The 16,703-nt window shown below is 37.0% G+C and overlaps 1 protein-coding gene across 4 annotated transcripts in view; it reads right to left on the bottom strand.

The window, feature by feature from the left end:
• The window catches only part of STK39 (serine/threonine kinase 39), an 83,850-nt gene that overhangs the window by 53,469 nt on the left and 13,678 nt on the right, over positions 1-16,703 (bottom strand). For 3 of the 4 annotated variants that reach the window (XM_019007408.2, XM_015634539.3, XM_015634540.3), the window contains exons 2-8: positions 12,182-12,294; positions 7,180-7,288; positions 5,724-5,865; positions 4,319-4,374; positions 2,526-2,635; positions 2,326-2,427; positions 2,003-2,136 (exon numbers count right to left, since the gene is read on the bottom strand). In XM_019007408.2, the coding sequence (XP_018862953.1) occupies positions 2,003-2,136; positions 2,326-2,427; positions 2,526-2,635; positions 4,319-4,374; positions 5,724-5,865; positions 7,180-7,288; positions 12,182-12,196 (668 nt within the window). In that variant the 5' untranslated portion in view covers positions 12,197-12,294. Of the gene's footprint in view, positions 1-2,002; positions 2,137-2,325; positions 2,428-2,525; positions 2,636-4,318; positions 4,375-5,723; positions 5,866-7,179; positions 7,289-11,251; positions 11,372-12,181; positions 12,295-16,703 lie in introns of all 4 variants that reach the window. The other variant, XM_015634544.3, reaches the window with a different exon arrangement.

Raw genomic sequence — 16,703 nt, 5'->3', positions numbered from 1 at the left:
CTGATTAGTGGTCCTGTGGAGACCATCAGATACAGTAGTAATTCATACATGTATCTTGGATGAGCAAAAAGGAAGGGAAAGCTATTTAAAAGAAAAATCAACTTCTGTGCCAAAGTTTTAAAGTTCTCAAAGTACAGTACCATCACATCTCATAACAGGACTATGCACACTTAAAAGCTCCATTTTAGTAAAGTTTTATCCAAACCAGTGTTCTCCATTCCTCTACCATCAATTATGCCAGACACTTCTGAACTGGTCTGGACATGCTCTCTGGCCCTGTTTTTCCACACAAGCTGCAGCAATGAATTACAGCTGAGGACTGTGAGCAGCATCTGTGGCACTGGGGAGAAACACCCACAGACATTCCCAAAAGGAAAACATCATAGTCTGAGACAACAGCAGTGCAATGCCAGTCCTATAATTTGCCACAAAGATTAAGGACTTCTCCCACAACTGACATGATGGCTACTGGAGGGATCGCTGTGCAAAATTACATCCTGGATTGTAAGAAATATGAAAAATAGTGATGACCTCCCAGTATAAAAATAATTGCTCTATATCTATTTTTATCTGAACATCTATTTGCTGGTCTAATTGTTCCATTCAAGGCAATCCTGAGTATGAAGGTATTGCAGGCATTTTAATAAACGTGTAAGTTTAAATAAGTACCTTAAACACCAGTGTTTCAACACCAATGTCTTTATACACATCAGGTAATTCAGCATTATGTATTCAAGGATACAGGGAAAATTCATTTTATTTACTTCTCATCACTTCTCACCACTTTAATCTTGCCCTGAAAATTGCTAGATGCTGGAAACTAAAAGAAGCTTGATTATCAAGAGCTTGATTATCCATTATTATTATTATTCCTATTTGTAAGCAGCCAAACTGCAGCACTAAGCTTAAAGCATCAGGACTCGCTACTAAGACCAACAAGGTTAAGGGATTGGGGAATCTGAAAGCAGTACACAAATGATCTTTGAGTGAAACAAAATTTTTCAAGTATTTCAAGAATAAAGACATGGCCACAATCTTTTTTCTTAATTATACTTGTTCTCTAGTATTCCTGTTGCCACCTTTCCAGTTTGACTCCCCACAACCATATCCTGGACTTAGGCTAACATTACATCAGGAAGTACACACCATAAAGGACACATACAACCAGGATTGCTCTCTCAGAACAATCTTTCCCTAAAAATAGTAGCTCTGAAACTTGAGAAAACAGTGATATACTAAATGCCTTAGGAAATAATGCGTCCTACAATTCTTCAGAAAAAAAAGCGTGCAAAAATGAGTCTGCATAAAAATGAATAAATGAACTAATAATTCAGGGAACTTGGAACCTCAATAACGGTTTTGGAATAGGTGTTTACTAATTTCATCACCTTGGCTATTTAAAAAACACTTATTTAAAAGCAAGAAAGAACAAACAGCAAAGACACCATGACATGCAATTCCCTACATAAGCATGAGGAAAATTCAACAAACTTGGAGCCCCTAACTTTGGAGTAAAAAGAATAAATACATCTTAGTAATTAATTTTCTCTGGAAATATCCCAACTAAAAACAACATTAAGTTTATGTCACAAAATGAGAAAAATCAACGTAAATGATTTATTTTTAAATTATTTTAAACGCCAAGAGAATTATATATTTGGTTACCCACTGTTCTGCTGCTAAATCTGAACAGTCTTATTAGACTTGTACTCAGTATCAAGATTTATGTCTTGTTTCAGATAATAAATCAAGATGTAGAGCAAGAACTTTTGTTTGATTGGTGTTTAATTCAATACTGTGTTTAAGTATAAATGCATTAGGTTAACAATCAGAAGTAAACTTTAGGAACAGTAAAGAGGCAATTTCTTCTCCACAGATGGAGGTGACTGAAAGCTTCTATTTACAAATTCAAACCATACACTTAAGTATTATGTCACTGTAACTTAAAGTAGGCTACATATTTTCAAAAATAATTCTATTTTACACGGGAATAGTGACCTACCTTTTGGAAGGATCTTTTTGAAGGCATAATGAGATTAGTTTTCTAAAGGATTTGCCATATTTTTTCATCATCTCCTTGTCCTCTACACCTGTCTCTAAAGTGGGAGGGTCATTTTGAAGCGTTAGCATTAACACCTAAAATAAACCCAAAAATGAGGTGTTGTAAGCAAAACAAACTTGAAATGTAGAAATTAAAAGAGAAAATATACTCCACAAAATACACCTATTTAGATACCCTGAGTTGCTGTTTAAAATGCAGTTCTAACTATCTAGCAGCATTAATAATACAGCTAACAGCATTAACAATTACAAAATGATTGTTACTTTCATAGGAGGGTATTTGTGATAAGGTGCTGCTCCTGTTGCTAACTCAATGGCTGTTATCCCAAAACTCCACATATCGGCCTTGAAGTCATAACCTCGCACCTGAAACAGAACCAGAAGGGAAAACCAAGATGGTAATGTCTTAAGTTCCAAAACGAAAAGACAAAATGTTTTAAATTTTTGATTAGCATTAGAAATACCTGCTCCATTACTTCAGGGGCCATCCAACAGGGAGTACCAACAAATGTTTTCCTTACTTTGTTACGAGTAACATCACCTCCCGTTGCTAAAAATGCACTAACACCAAAATCTGGGAAAGAGGAGAAAAGTTGAAATCTGTGAAACCACCAATAACAAAGCAAAAGTTTTGTATTTTAGAAAAAAAGTCAGTCCCTGAAGGTATTCTTATAGAAACTCCCCATTGCAGAGCTGACCTCTGATCCACGACAAACTGTTAATGAAATGCTATGGAACAGAAGGTATGGTTTTACCAGGGAAATTCACACTAAAACATCCTCCAGTTTAACCTCCTCCAGTATGTGTTTTCCTGAAAAGTTGCAAAGGACACCTGTCACTTAAAATTTTTGAATATGTACTTTGTGCCAAGGTTTGCATCTGCTATTGTTCAAAGACAAGGAGCTGCTTCTGCATAGCAACTCAACATGAATGTGATTTGAACAACAGAGAATACTATATGTAATTTCAATTCATATGGGAAATCGATAAACCAAAGACAATCAGAAGAGTAGTCACTAACATGTGTTTAATAGTAGACCAGGACATGAACAAGTAGCTTTTTCCAAATTTTAAAATAGAAGGGGAAATACAAAACAAAACACAAAGAAAACAAAACAAAAAAAAAAAAAAAAGGAAAAACAAAGCTCAGCATTCTGTTAACCTGTTACTACTCAGTGGCAGCTGTATGGGAGAGGTAGGTGTGTAAAAGAGAGGTAGGAAGAAAGAGCAGGTTCCCAATGTATGCAGAAATAATGTCAGTTTTGAATGGAGCTATATGAAGACTATTTCCAACTGTAAAATTTACAATCCAGTTATACTGAAACAGAGTAGTTCACTATGGACTTCAAGTTATTCTCTACTGCTTTCCTATTATTACCTGATTTTAAGGTTGAAAAGAATACACCTCCAGTAATTACAGAAAAATGTAGTTTTATCATTACTTGACGCTGGCATATTAAAGCCCTTAAAACACATGTTTACATGGTACTTTGAAAGCATAATTTATTTAAAAATTACAACTTCTGCCTATAGCCATTTTTATTACCGAGGGCTCTCAGTGCTCGGTCACCCACCACAGACCATGGAAGGCCTGGCAGTGTGCTGGGGGAAGGGGCAGGGATCACCACCTGTTCTCAGTGTTTTCCAAATAATCTGATACCAACCTTAGAGAGGGGATATGAGCCTTGCTCTTATGAGACCAAAACAATTTAATTCTTACAGACTACATCTCAAGAAGCACATCAATGCACTCAGAGGACGTTTAAGATAAACTGTATCCAACAGATACCACTGCCAGAAAAATGGCAGACGTGCCAAAAATAATTCTCAGTGAGATGTATCTCATGCATCTCAGTGACTAGAAACTTATAGTCAAAGTCCTTATGAAGGACAGTACACACAGGTTGTTGGATCCCCAAGAACTATTACAATTACTTGTAGAAAAAAAAATTAACATAAATATAAGTTTCTACCATTTCCAAGCTGTTTAAGGTGCATGGGTGAATCAAATGGAAACACTGAGAGGACATTAGAAAGCTTCCTTATATATTTGATGGGACACAGAGAAATACTGAACAATTTCTGAATCAAGTATCATTAATCAAGAATCCTGAAATCTGAAACTTGTGGCTGTAGCACCCCAAAAGGAGTAGTTAAAAGCTAACAGAAAAACTTCTCCCCTTGATATCAACTGCCCATTATCCAGCTGCATTTACATTTTTCTTTTATTTATCCATTACTCTACCACCACCATTACCTGCTATTTGTACAGAGCCATCCTCACCCAAAAGAATGTTGCCAGCCTTCAAATCTCTAGAATGTACAAACAGGGATTAGCATAAAAGCACATACGGCATATTTGATTCAAACAAATAAATATTGCATACTGAATAGTTTCACAAAATAGCATTTTCAAATTTAAACCAGAAAAAGGAAGCTGATATGTAAAATGTAACTGAGTAACATTAAAACAGAGTGCAGAAGTCAAACTCTAACAAATTTTCACGTATAAAAAGACCAGAATTCAACTCTAGCATAAATGAGCAGAATTCAGGGATAGATTTTAAGAAGATATTTAGGTTCAAATTCTGCTTTACTACTTTTTTTAAATATAGTCTCACAAACTGAAAGTTTTCAGAGCTGTAAACCAAGAATTACTACTTTTTCACATCCAACTGTCGCACCAATGAAAAAGAAAAGTTGAAAAAAAATTCTCCTCTTCAATCTCTTCAGAGAAGAGACATATCTAACAAAAAGTACAAGTACTGTACATATCTATCCAATTAAGCCATTAAAGCTCAGGAATAGCAGACATATTTTGGTAAAAGGTAAAGAGGTGAAAAATTATTTGGCATTGAATATGTTCAAAATTTAGTATGTGTTTAAGAGTTAACAATATTTATTTAACACACTATTCACATGTAATGTTCAGAAGAAAACTTTGTGTTTGTTTTGGTTTGGTTTGTTTCTTTATTTTTTAATAGAAACATGCACCCCATTCTTAATGTACATTTTAAAACTCTCATACAGAATCTATCATAACAGTTCAGCCTTGAGAAAACCTTTCCAAGTTTTATTTAATTTATATTAATACTGTAAGGTAACATAACCTCTTATTCTCTCCTGGAGAGACAATACAAATAACACAGGATTTGTTAGATGCATATACACTAAGATGCTGTTCCACAGTACCAATCACATGTTGTCATAAAAGAAGAGTTGCAATAGATATTAACTGATTACCGAAAAAAAAATCTTTCTGCATTTTTACAGGAGTCTGAGCACCCAAGATTACAGGTTTACTGTGCAACACAATAACCAAGTCACAAAACATATACCATAAACTAGACTCAGAGTAGGTATCTGGAGCACCAGCAGGGATAGGACTATGGACCACAGTTCTGGTATGCTTATCACAGCACAAACCTATCCAAACTAGAAGAGAGGGACAGGATAAAGACCCAGGCAAATATTAAATATTAGTGACAAACTGCAACCAAGATTACAGCATCTGCCCAAGCACTGCCACTTGATAATTACTGATCACATTTATGGAAGTTCAAGAGGCAATACAACTTGCTTAGTCAAGCCACTGCAGCTGACCAGAATCAACAAAGCTACAGTCAATTTTGAAAATGCTTTTCACTAGTATATGCTCGTACCTGTGAATTTGCCCATTCCTGTGTAGATAGTCTAAGCCCTCCAAGACTTCTTTAAGAATTGTTGCTATTATGGGTTCTTCAAGCACACCATTTTTGTGCTCTCCTCTGTTGACAATATACTTTATTATATCAAGCATTGAACCTGTTTTACAGATCCAGGGGAGAAAAAAAGCATATACAAAGCATTATCATATCAGATTCCTTAGAAATCTGTATTTCTTCATTCTTTCTATGCTAGTACAGTTTACACCTTTGCATGTATGTGTAAATGCTTCACGTAACTAGTTCTTAGAATAAAGCACACCACTAACCCAACAAAAAGAGATACAGAGTACTGCTTTTGTCAAAAATACCATGACACTTAATAATCCATTACAAAGATCTGCTAACAGCTTGCAAAGCACCCACTAATGAAAGATTCAGGAGTACCCCATATTTAAGCAGATATGTACTGCAACAGTCTTGGTTTATTATCCAGTTTAGATTACGGTTCATGTGTTCACGATGTAAACATGCAGCTGCAAGGTTGGAAGGAGACAAGAGCAAACAAAAGGTAACATTACCAGTGACATATAGTCTGACATTGAACTTCAGTTATTATACACTTCAAGGCATTTAATGGAAACATTTTGTTTTTATCCAAGCACTATTTGACAGCTCACAGTAAATTCCTGTCATGAATCACTGCTTTCTCTCATGCTCTATGCTTGCTTTTGCTTGAACTGACCAATGTAACCAAATGCAACACAAGTGTTATGAGCACTTCCCATCCTTTTTTTCCAGCATCATGGTGAAGTTGCTTGCTGCCATCCAGACTAAACTTGACCAACATCATGTAAAAACCGGGACCATAACATCTTATTCTGGGGCCTCTCTTTTCTAAACTACAAGCACATTAAGTTCTGCCTCCATTTTCCTCTTCCAGAACTAAATAAGAATTTTATACCAGTAACTATCATCATAAAAAAATGCAATGAGTTAGCTTAAGCAATAAAAAGGATGCAATATGCGTAATACTTGGCCTGGGATGGATTTTGCTTGAATAAGGAATGAGTAATACTAATTATGAAATCAGAAATACGTGCATTTTTATAAAAATAGAGGATTCTAGAGAAACTCCATAAAATATCACACTGACAGAATTGACTTAATTCTGATCAGTTTTCCCTACAAAACCTTAATAGAGAACTTTGATAAATTGGTTCAGAATGAAAATTAAATTCTGTTTATATAACTACTGTATTTCAGCACTTCTTAGCCTGTCCTATGAATACAGATATACAAACTTTGTAAGCTTGCACATTCCTCCTTAATATGCCTACATCTTGAGGTTCATCCTATGTAGTGTCTACCCCTTTCTCATTAATTAGTTTAGATCAATGAACTCAAAAGTGGTATATTAGGAAAAAAATCCTACAATTGCCTTGCAGCTAAACAAGTAAAACCAGTAACTTACCCCCACTTAATAGCTTCATAACCAGCCAAAGTTCATCCTTCACCACAAAAGATGTGTAATAGGTCACCACATTAGGGTGATTGCACTGACTCATTGCTTGAATTTCTTTCTGTAAGAAATACAAAGCCCAACACAACAGAGCCAGCTATCAGTCTTGCTACTATTATTTCCAAAGAGAAATACTATAACAGAACTAAAGAATGTACAGAATATGAATCAAGGCATTAAAACATTTCAATTTACCTAAAGATCTGCATGCAAGGAAAAACATTATTGCTAATAATATGAGGGAAGTTTGGCCAGGAGATACAGGCATAGCTACATCACTTTTCTTCTGACAACAGCAAAGAAATTAAAGTCTCAAATTCACAGTAATGAAGTATGAGTAGTCTCCAAGAGCTGAAGGTGTGGGTACAGGCTGGACAACAAAATGCAAGGAAAAGTCAAAATCTACTGCATTTTCTGTTCAAAGGGGATATGAAGAATAGAATGGGAGCAGGTAGGAAAGGAGGAAGGAAGCCGTCAAGCAAAGGACACAGCACCACTGGCTCAGCTACTGTGGGATGGACAGGTAGATACCAGAGCCACACAATCAAACAGAAATGGAGAAAAAGCAGTATTACAGTCCAAAAGACTTAGCAAACAATTGACTAGCGGAACACACAGTCACCAACAGATGCACAAAGTGGCACTACCAAGTAACAGCATCTATGACACACCACAGCTGTACACATTAAGAATGACTGTCTTGTATCTGTTAATTCAAGCAGAACTCTTTTACTATTCACTCTTCCACGTAATTGCTCTGTAACACCTTTCCAGCCACTCTCATTCTTCTGCCAATCCTTTATATAGGAGCATGAGGCCTCTTCTCTACCAGAGGGTTTGATCTCACACCAATTTAAGCTGCCACAATCCTACTTCTACTTCTCCCTCTCTATCTGCAGCCACAGAGCTCCAATCCATCCTGGTGCTACAGGACACGCTTCTGGAGGGTGAGCCAGTCCAGAAGCCAATCCAGCTAACAAAACTCTTCCTCCTCTCCTCCCCCCCTGAAAAGCAACTGCTTTGAGGTGGACTGTGTTGCTCTCTGACTCAATAGCACTTGTGCAAGTTAGCCATTATGCAGGTCCTACTTAGGCTGATTAAAGCTGCCACAAATCTCATTTCCAACTTTAAACTTCATTTTAACAATTGTTTGAAAAAGTGTTTTTTATTTGCAGTGCACTCAAAATCACAGCTGGTTTCCAATAAAAAGTTAATTACATGTATTAAAGACTGAGATTTAATCTCATGGTGCTTGTAGATTAGTCAGGCTGTAGTTTGACACGCTTGCTCTGTTGTCCAAAGTCCTCCTCTTTAGACAGCTTCTGAACCCTGAACCATAGAAGGAAGAATGCCTGAATAATGAATCAATGAGCCTGAATAATAAGAGCAATTTTCAAGATAACTCCCTGTCGTTCCCCAGAAGACAGTAGGTGGAAGACAGAAGACAGACATGTGGAGCACATTTCCCTCTCCCTGAAGACATGTCATCTTAAACACAAGTCAAATTACTGCCTCAGGTTCTCAATTCAGGTACCTATTCCAAACCCTAACTGTAACTCTCCCACTCCTGGTTACTATTTCATTTCTTACACTGTTTTATTATTTTCCTATGCTGGTAATAAAACTGTGAATCAAAAAGTCTAGCTGACACCACAGAGCAAAAATGCACCTCATCTACTTTTCTCAGACATTAATAATGCAGAAATGTAACTAATTGACTGAGATAAGCTTCACTATATTTAACTGAAAAGTGCTTTGAATATTCTACCTCTCTGCATCAACTCATGGGCAACAACTGAGCTACCACAGTAACCATTGCCAAAGGCATCTCCTTGTGTCACAGCTTTCATGATTTTTTTTCAGTCTTTGCAAAACAAAAACAAATGGAAAGCCCCTCATGAGAGATAAGGGAGGAAATTTTAGTCAGGAAAGAATTAATTCAGACTTGCAGTTCTAGAGAATTTCTATCACAAACAGAATGGAAAGTCTCCACAGACTTCATCTATTTCGCTGCGACCCTCCATATGCACAGGTGAGAGAGAAAAGCATTCACATAAAATACACTGCCAGGGAAACAGCTTGCAGCAGAACATCCAGGAGACCATGCTGGAGCCTTCTTCACATTTATGTCACATGAGACATTCAACAGCAGCAAAGAAGTAAGTGCAATTTAAGTCTCTCCCTCATCCCTCTCTTCTCTCTGCCTTGCACTAACACAGGCATTTGTGTGCTGCACCAGGCAATAGGCCCAGGTTAAAAGCTAACCTCTTTCAGCCAGGTTATTCCTGATCCAGTTTCACTGAGCAGCTGCATAAAAATGTCTTTCAGCCTAAGGGCAGGTGAGTGACACAGTTAATAAGCAACTGTGAGGCAGCTCCTGTCTGTGCTCAGCTGCAGCACCAGGCAGGTGCCACCGCCTCAGCCGGGTACGGTCCGTCAGCAGCCAGGGCTCCTTCCGAGATCCTGCCTCCAGGGCAACCCACAGCAGAAATGCCAACAGCCTAGAAAATCTGTTCAACCAGCCAAACATTCTACAGAACATTCTGTAGTTTGTAGACTTGAGGTTTTCATTGTTTCAGAAAACTGGTGGTAAAGGAATGGGGAAGATAGCAGGTCAGGACAGTACTAAGGACAGGATTTTTTTCCTTGGTTTAGGGGGTTAAGTTACACTTAGGTTACAATGCTGAAAACACAGGACATTGCAGGAAACAGAGTATCGAATTTCAGGAGTTTGGCAGTTTGTGTAACCTCAGTAATATTTAAACTCCCTCCCACACTGCCTTTCTGTATTAGTTGACACTGGCCCAAATCCTAAGTCTGCTTACATGGGCACCAGGCTTGATGCATTTCCACTTCTCTGAAGGCCACGCAGCTGAGAATTTGTGAAGAGTGCCTGTGCACAGCATTCATAAGCACTCTGCACCAGCATTTTAAAAAACAGCATGCTCAGAGAGTAGACAGTTTTAGAACATCCCTGTGCCAATAAAAACTGTTTAATCAGAAAAATAAGTGATTAAAAACTGATTAGACTCAAAATTTTTAGACTCAAATTCTGCCAGAAATGCAACAACATTCTAACTACTATCAACTAAAATGAAAATGTTAGTACAGTTGTAACAAGAGTTTTGAAGGTCAATTATGCCTTTTCACAGAAAAAGTCTCTATTTTTCAAACAAAATTTTAAAGTTTCTCTAACAGAACTGAGTCATAAGTATACTAAACCTCACAAAAAAAAAAAGTTCATTATGTAGGTGTATGCATGCACATACCTGTACACATGTTTCTAACTCTCCTAACCATGAACCAGGAAAACCAGAATTCATGTTCAGATCAAAACAGATCAACGAAGAAAAGAAACAAAAAATCTGAACGCAGAAAAGCAGAAATTGACTAATGTTATAAAATAAAAAGGTGGTATGGACAGCTGTCTTTGTACCAAAAGAAAGCAATATAGGACCAAAAATTCAAGACCTACTGCCTCATTTGACAGACAGTGGAGACATGTCAACAGTAAAGACACTCACACATTTGGCAAGGTAACTTCTTTTAAACTCATAACTAACTGCAATAGTTTCTCAGACCACAAGAATATCTCTTGCAGATTTCTGACAGTTTTGTCTGGTTTTGCTTGTTTGCTTGTAACATTTTAATTCTTAATTCCCAGTATTAGTTCAAGTTGTAACCAAAAAGATCCAATTCTGATCATTTTATCTTACAATTATTAGTATTTATCTTTTTATGGAAATGTTCTCTGGGGACTGTAGCTGTTAATACATCATGCACAGCATCTCACCTTGGGCTTAAATATAGTTCAGGATTTATCTTTTGAGTTTTCAGTTGACAGAATTCTCACTACCTCAGAAGTAACTTCCACTACCACACTCCTCATAAAAAGCACAACAGTGTCGCATACAAGCTGTCACATAAACTGAAAGGCAAATGCCATCAATCACCAGGGGAAGAGCATTTTGGGTCCTCCACTGTAAAAAAGCCATTTTATCTGAAGAAACTGGATGGACCATACCCTCTGTATCAAATTCAAGATATCTTTTGCACTGGCAATTCCCTGCTGAGGAGATCATTCCTTCAGAGGCAGGAATTTCTGCATTAGAAAAAGCCCACAGTCTCTAGGCTGTAGTATAACCTGTGGAACAGAAGAGAGTGTTCTCACTTTTAGAATGGTTTTGTGTCCTTCAAATCTTGTTACACTGCCTATATATAAACACACATTAGTCTTATAAGATCTATCTAGAAGCATTAGAAAGCAATAGGTTTTGGGTTTCGATAGTTCTTTGTGACTTTGTCTGGATTGCCATAACCAGTGCAGAGGAAAAACTCTTGCAGTTCCTTTACAAATGGCTTCTTACAGGTCCCTTTCTTCTCTGATCAGTGGCCCACTTAAATAACATTCTTCAAACATTCTTGTTATGGCCTATCTGATAAATGTGTGTTACTACTTTTTACAAGTTTCCTTGTGTAGATGGCAGTGTAGCCATTCCTCCTTTTCTTCTTACAAGTTACCATTACAAAATTATCCAACATGTTTTGATGCTTAACACATTTTCAGAATACCTACTGATTTTTTTTCATATTTTTAATCAGTGTTTAACCAAAGAAAAATGTATCTTTCCTCAGTATTAAAAAAAAAAGACAGACAACCAGACAGTACTCTCTCAAAAACTGAGCTTCCAGAAAACAAGAGTTTAGGGTTTTCCCACAGTTATCCCAAGCTGATCATCCAAGATTCAGGTTTGCATATCTTGTTTTTGTGACATGAGAAAATAGACTTTAAAAAATTATATCTTTAGGGAACAGTGTAAGTCTTTCAGATTATTTTCAAATCTTTCTCTCATACCCTGCATAAAATTCTACCCTTACTCTTGGACCAAGCAAAAAACAAAGCCAAAACAGAAGGTAAGTCTCCATGTAACATATTGCCCCCTTATTTACTTACAAGTAATTCATCCATACTGGTTTGGCATTTTTCTAAGTTGATCCTCTTTATTGCTACACGTTCTTGCCTGGGTTTGCAGAGTGCTGCCTGGACAACTGCTGTAGCACCGCTACCTGAAAAAGGGCAGAAAAGGAACAGAGTTGAATTAAACCAGTGACTAGCATGAGAAGCCCATACTGACAAAGAACTTCAAATTTGATGTCTATCCTTTTTGCTTTGTTTTTCCTTTGTGCTTTCCCCACATGCATACCTTTCCACTAGCAAGACACCTTTCACACTTCTCAGATGGAAAGAAAAACCTGAAAGTTTCTTTTTGCATGCCACAAAAAATTCCAGAGTCAACAACTTAAAATGATGTGCTCATTTATGAAGACATAACCACCACTTCAATGCATTTCATAGTTTAGAAACCATTACACTTCTGTCAAGAACATGGCCTGCACGGTTGATACATGGAGGGGTGAGTACTGTGCTTAATCAAATGTTATTTCTTTCTCTTCTTTTAGGTCAGTCCCTGTTTAACTAGTTTTTTATTACCCTATCCAATGAACAGGAAAAAATCAGTAATCTGTACATGCCAAATCTTCTACAGTTCCACCAGTGTTCCTGCTCATTCATTGTGACTGGAGAAACACCCTACAAGGAGCATGCTGATCCTTGTGAAGAGCACACGAGGCACGAGTATCGCGCCAACAATGAGAAGATGCAAGTTACTGAATGGCCCAGCACAGAAAGTCACTCCTGTTTACATGGCATGCAAATCATATATGGTCACACAACTATGCTGACAACAAACCCCAGGGGAATTAAACAAATGTGGGGGAAAGGAACAGAATCATTTTCGCTAGTATGTTTTATTTCTGAACCACAGGATTAAAAGGTAATGTTGCTTCTTTTATCAGGCACCCGCTGGCATTGCCTCAGTCAGTATTGCCTCACTAAATTAATGAAATGATAGCAAGAAATATTCAGAAGGAGTTTAGCTCAAGTTGCACATCTTGCTGCCACATCAAATATAGCAATGTGTGCTTCCTCAAATAATTACATTGTGCTCATCCATGCAGAATTACAAGCTTCTACCTGTAATTCTAAATATTTCAATATAAATTATGGATTTCTGGTAAGTCATTTGACCAACATGTTATACTGGCCTGCTTATAAACTATGTTCTATTTATTTGGCATGTCCTAGATGAATACAAATTGTGAACAAAAAGGCTTTTGTTGTCAAGCTCTACAAATGTGGATTCAGTTACCAGCCGACTTAAGAACAATTGCGAGCTTTTCCCTCTGCACATCTGAAAACAGCACCACCAATACCTCATGACTGAAAGTTATTGTACATGTTTTAATTGCTATTTGCTTAGCTATTTTCATGGATTGTTGGTTCACAAGATGTTTTCACTCAAATTACAAAACTTTTTAACTGTGTATGAATTTCATGTCAAAATTCTGAGCTCACCTTAAAAAAAAAAAAAAAGTCTCTTTAAAAAAACCTCTCAACAGGACTAACTAGTCATGTTTCTGCAGGATGTGGTCACAGACAAATATTGACATGTCCTGTTCTGTCTGCTTACAGAACAAAGCCTTTAAAAATTCCAATAATGTAGGTAATAAAAGAATTAAGAGATTTTAAAAATTAAATAAGACATCCTAAGGAAGAAGCCACCAAGTCAGCACAATTCAGCTAAGGTAAGACTCATCTATGTCACTTTAATGAATTTGTCATTCAGTAGACATCAAGAGACAAATTCTCTCATTACTTTGACTACACAAGTGTACTGTGAAACATGAGAAAGAGTATTTTTATCTATTAAGTATACAGGAAAGAAAGACCAAGATTTTCCTTATGTATCTTTTTCATCTATGCCAGTAGTTTTATCTACTTGTTGAAAACAGCCAAGACCTTTGCCTTTAAAATAGATTTATATACAAAGGCCTCAAAAAAGACAAAATAAGCACAGATAATTCTTTCACCAAATGCCAGGATAATATCCTGACTACTTCCTCAAGTTAAATGACAGCAAGTAACGTTTCTAAACATTTTGGAAAAATTAAATTACCAAAAAAAGTGTATTTTTCTGTGTTTTCTTCTCAGACAAAGATAACCTGCAATGAGATGTTCTTCACCACATGACTAAGATGTGCTCACAATGCAAAAAGGTTTAGGTTTAGAATGAAGCCAATATACCCAATTTCTTGTTTCTCCTGGTTTTCTAATTCTCTACACAATACAGTTTTAGTTTGAGACTAAAGTCCATTTTTGCAGTCTTTATTCTTGATTGGACCCACACACATATAAAGCCTGTTTGGAAAAGCAGTTTCACATACTGAAGTAGGAGCCAGACACTGAGTAGCTATATGCCTCCTTCCTCGTAAAGTTGTTCTCTCCTTCTCTGGCTCACAAGGTGAACAACCAGGGGGAGAGATAAAGAAAACCTGCAGCTTTCACATCTGGTCAGAAGACTCCCTTTGTCTCATCTACTACACAAGCAGAAGTGTGAACCATTCCAGAGGAGCAGCTATTAGAGACCAGACTACCCAGATAAGCATTTCAGCTGAGAGGTAACAGACTACAGAAGTAATGCACTATCATACAGTGAAACTAAATTGTCACAGGCAACCATTTAGCATAATAAATTAGGATCACAGAAAATGATTGCATGGATTACAGTCAGCCACTTCTTGTCAGAAGGTAGGGCTTCTTGAGATACATTGAGCCTTGCAAGTTTCCAAAACTGTCAAAGCAGAAAATACTAACTACACCATAACCAAAGCAGAGACTGGTTTAACATCCAGTCTCTCTTCAGGAAACTGATACAGTATAATGAAAGCTCAGGTTGCATAAACCATGAAGGCTTTACATCCAGTTGTCTCCTGCAGAACAAAACAAAAAGATTACCCATGGTCAGACTCAAAAAAACCCACCAGATTTGTAAGAACAATGGGGTTTTTCCACTACTGGAAAAGTCATTCTGCTACAGACAAGTTCTCTTTGCCAATTTCAAAAGTTAGCAGTGAAATCATGTCATTTCAGACCACATCAAGATGCCTACTACTCCCATTTCACAACAGACAACAGGTCAGAGTTTCATCTTGTCCCGGTGTTCTTCCTGCCATCCTCTCTAGTGTAAGCATGCCCTTACAGCCAACCTGTCCCTTCATGCTACAGACCATGCACTCCCTACCATCCTGTCCTCAATGCAACAGAGCCATTAGAATTGCTTTTAACTGTCTGGGTTCACACAACAGAAACCTTCCCAAGAGCTACCACATATGGCCACACTTCACCTCTTCTGAAAGGATGTAACCTAAAAGCAGTTTTCTGCATTCCACTTTGCACATACTTCACAGACAGCATATAAAAACTCCACAAATACTCATCTGTGATTTAAGCTTACCTGAACAAGTTCCTTCAAGTTGTTCTAAACTTGACATAAACGTTTTTGTTTTTTTTCTCATTTTCTTAGAATTTAACCCTTTCAGAACCTGACTTGGCAAAGAGAAAGATATTTGAACAACTGTGATCAACAAATGACATTAACATTTTAGTTTTAACTACTTTCCACTAGTGAAGTCTCAAAAAGACAGACAGTGAGGTGAGATGGCTGGACCATATCACTGGCATATTGCACATGCCCAAATCTTTCATACAAGGATGTTACACTTCATTTATTCCATTATTGATAAAGGTCTGATACTTTCCACTTACATTGTCACTTATGGCACACTAACTGTATTTGAAATAGACCACAAATATTTCTTTTCAATTTTCTTCTTCTCCTTAAAAACAGAAGTTAGTAACCTCATTAGCCCATAATCATTCATCAAGTCTCTCTTTTAGTGGCTCAGTGTTAGTCTCTACAGTATTTCAGCACAAACCTCTTTTAAAGATTTCTGCAGTTTAGGTCACTCTAACAAAAGCGACCTTCCCAAATACTACAGTGGTTCTGATTATTGAAGAGGAGAATGAAACTTGTTGATAATGGTAAGTTTTCTTGTTGACTAGGTATCTGAAGGGTTAGAGAGCAATTGCAACTGGAGAAGACTAAATATCTTATCACACCTATACCACCTGCATTTTTATACTCTTCTTCTGCTCCCCCAACATACAGAAACTGCCTATTGAATGTAGCTGATTAGTGGACACAAATTTTAAACCAGTCTCCAAACCAAGACTAAATTGTAACTATTTGTAAAAAGCCCATAGTAAACATAACAAAATCTACAAAAACGGATGAAGCAGCAATGGAATTATTTCTATTTCATCTCCAACAACATCCTAGCTCTGAAGAAGAGTCCTCTAAGTAATTCTTAAATGTAACTCCTATGCAGCGTAACTGCAGGATTCCTTTTGCATGGAGCAGAATGCATTTGTGCACAAAAACTCTGCGCAAATCTAGATTAGGTTTCTACTCACGAATACATGTGAAGTTCTTTTTATGTAACATACAAAGCACCTGTACTTACATACAAGCTGGGAAAGCTATGTTGTATGTGCTGTATGTTGCATGCAATATTGT

Source organism: Parus major, chromosome 7 (genome assembly GCF_001522545.3).
Source record: "Parus major isolate Abel chromosome 7, Parus_major1.1, whole genome shotgun sequence".
NCBI lineage: Eukaryota > Metazoa > Chordata > Aves > Passeriformes > Paridae > Parus > Parus major.
This window is presented reverse-complemented; position numbering and strand designations above follow the sequence as displayed.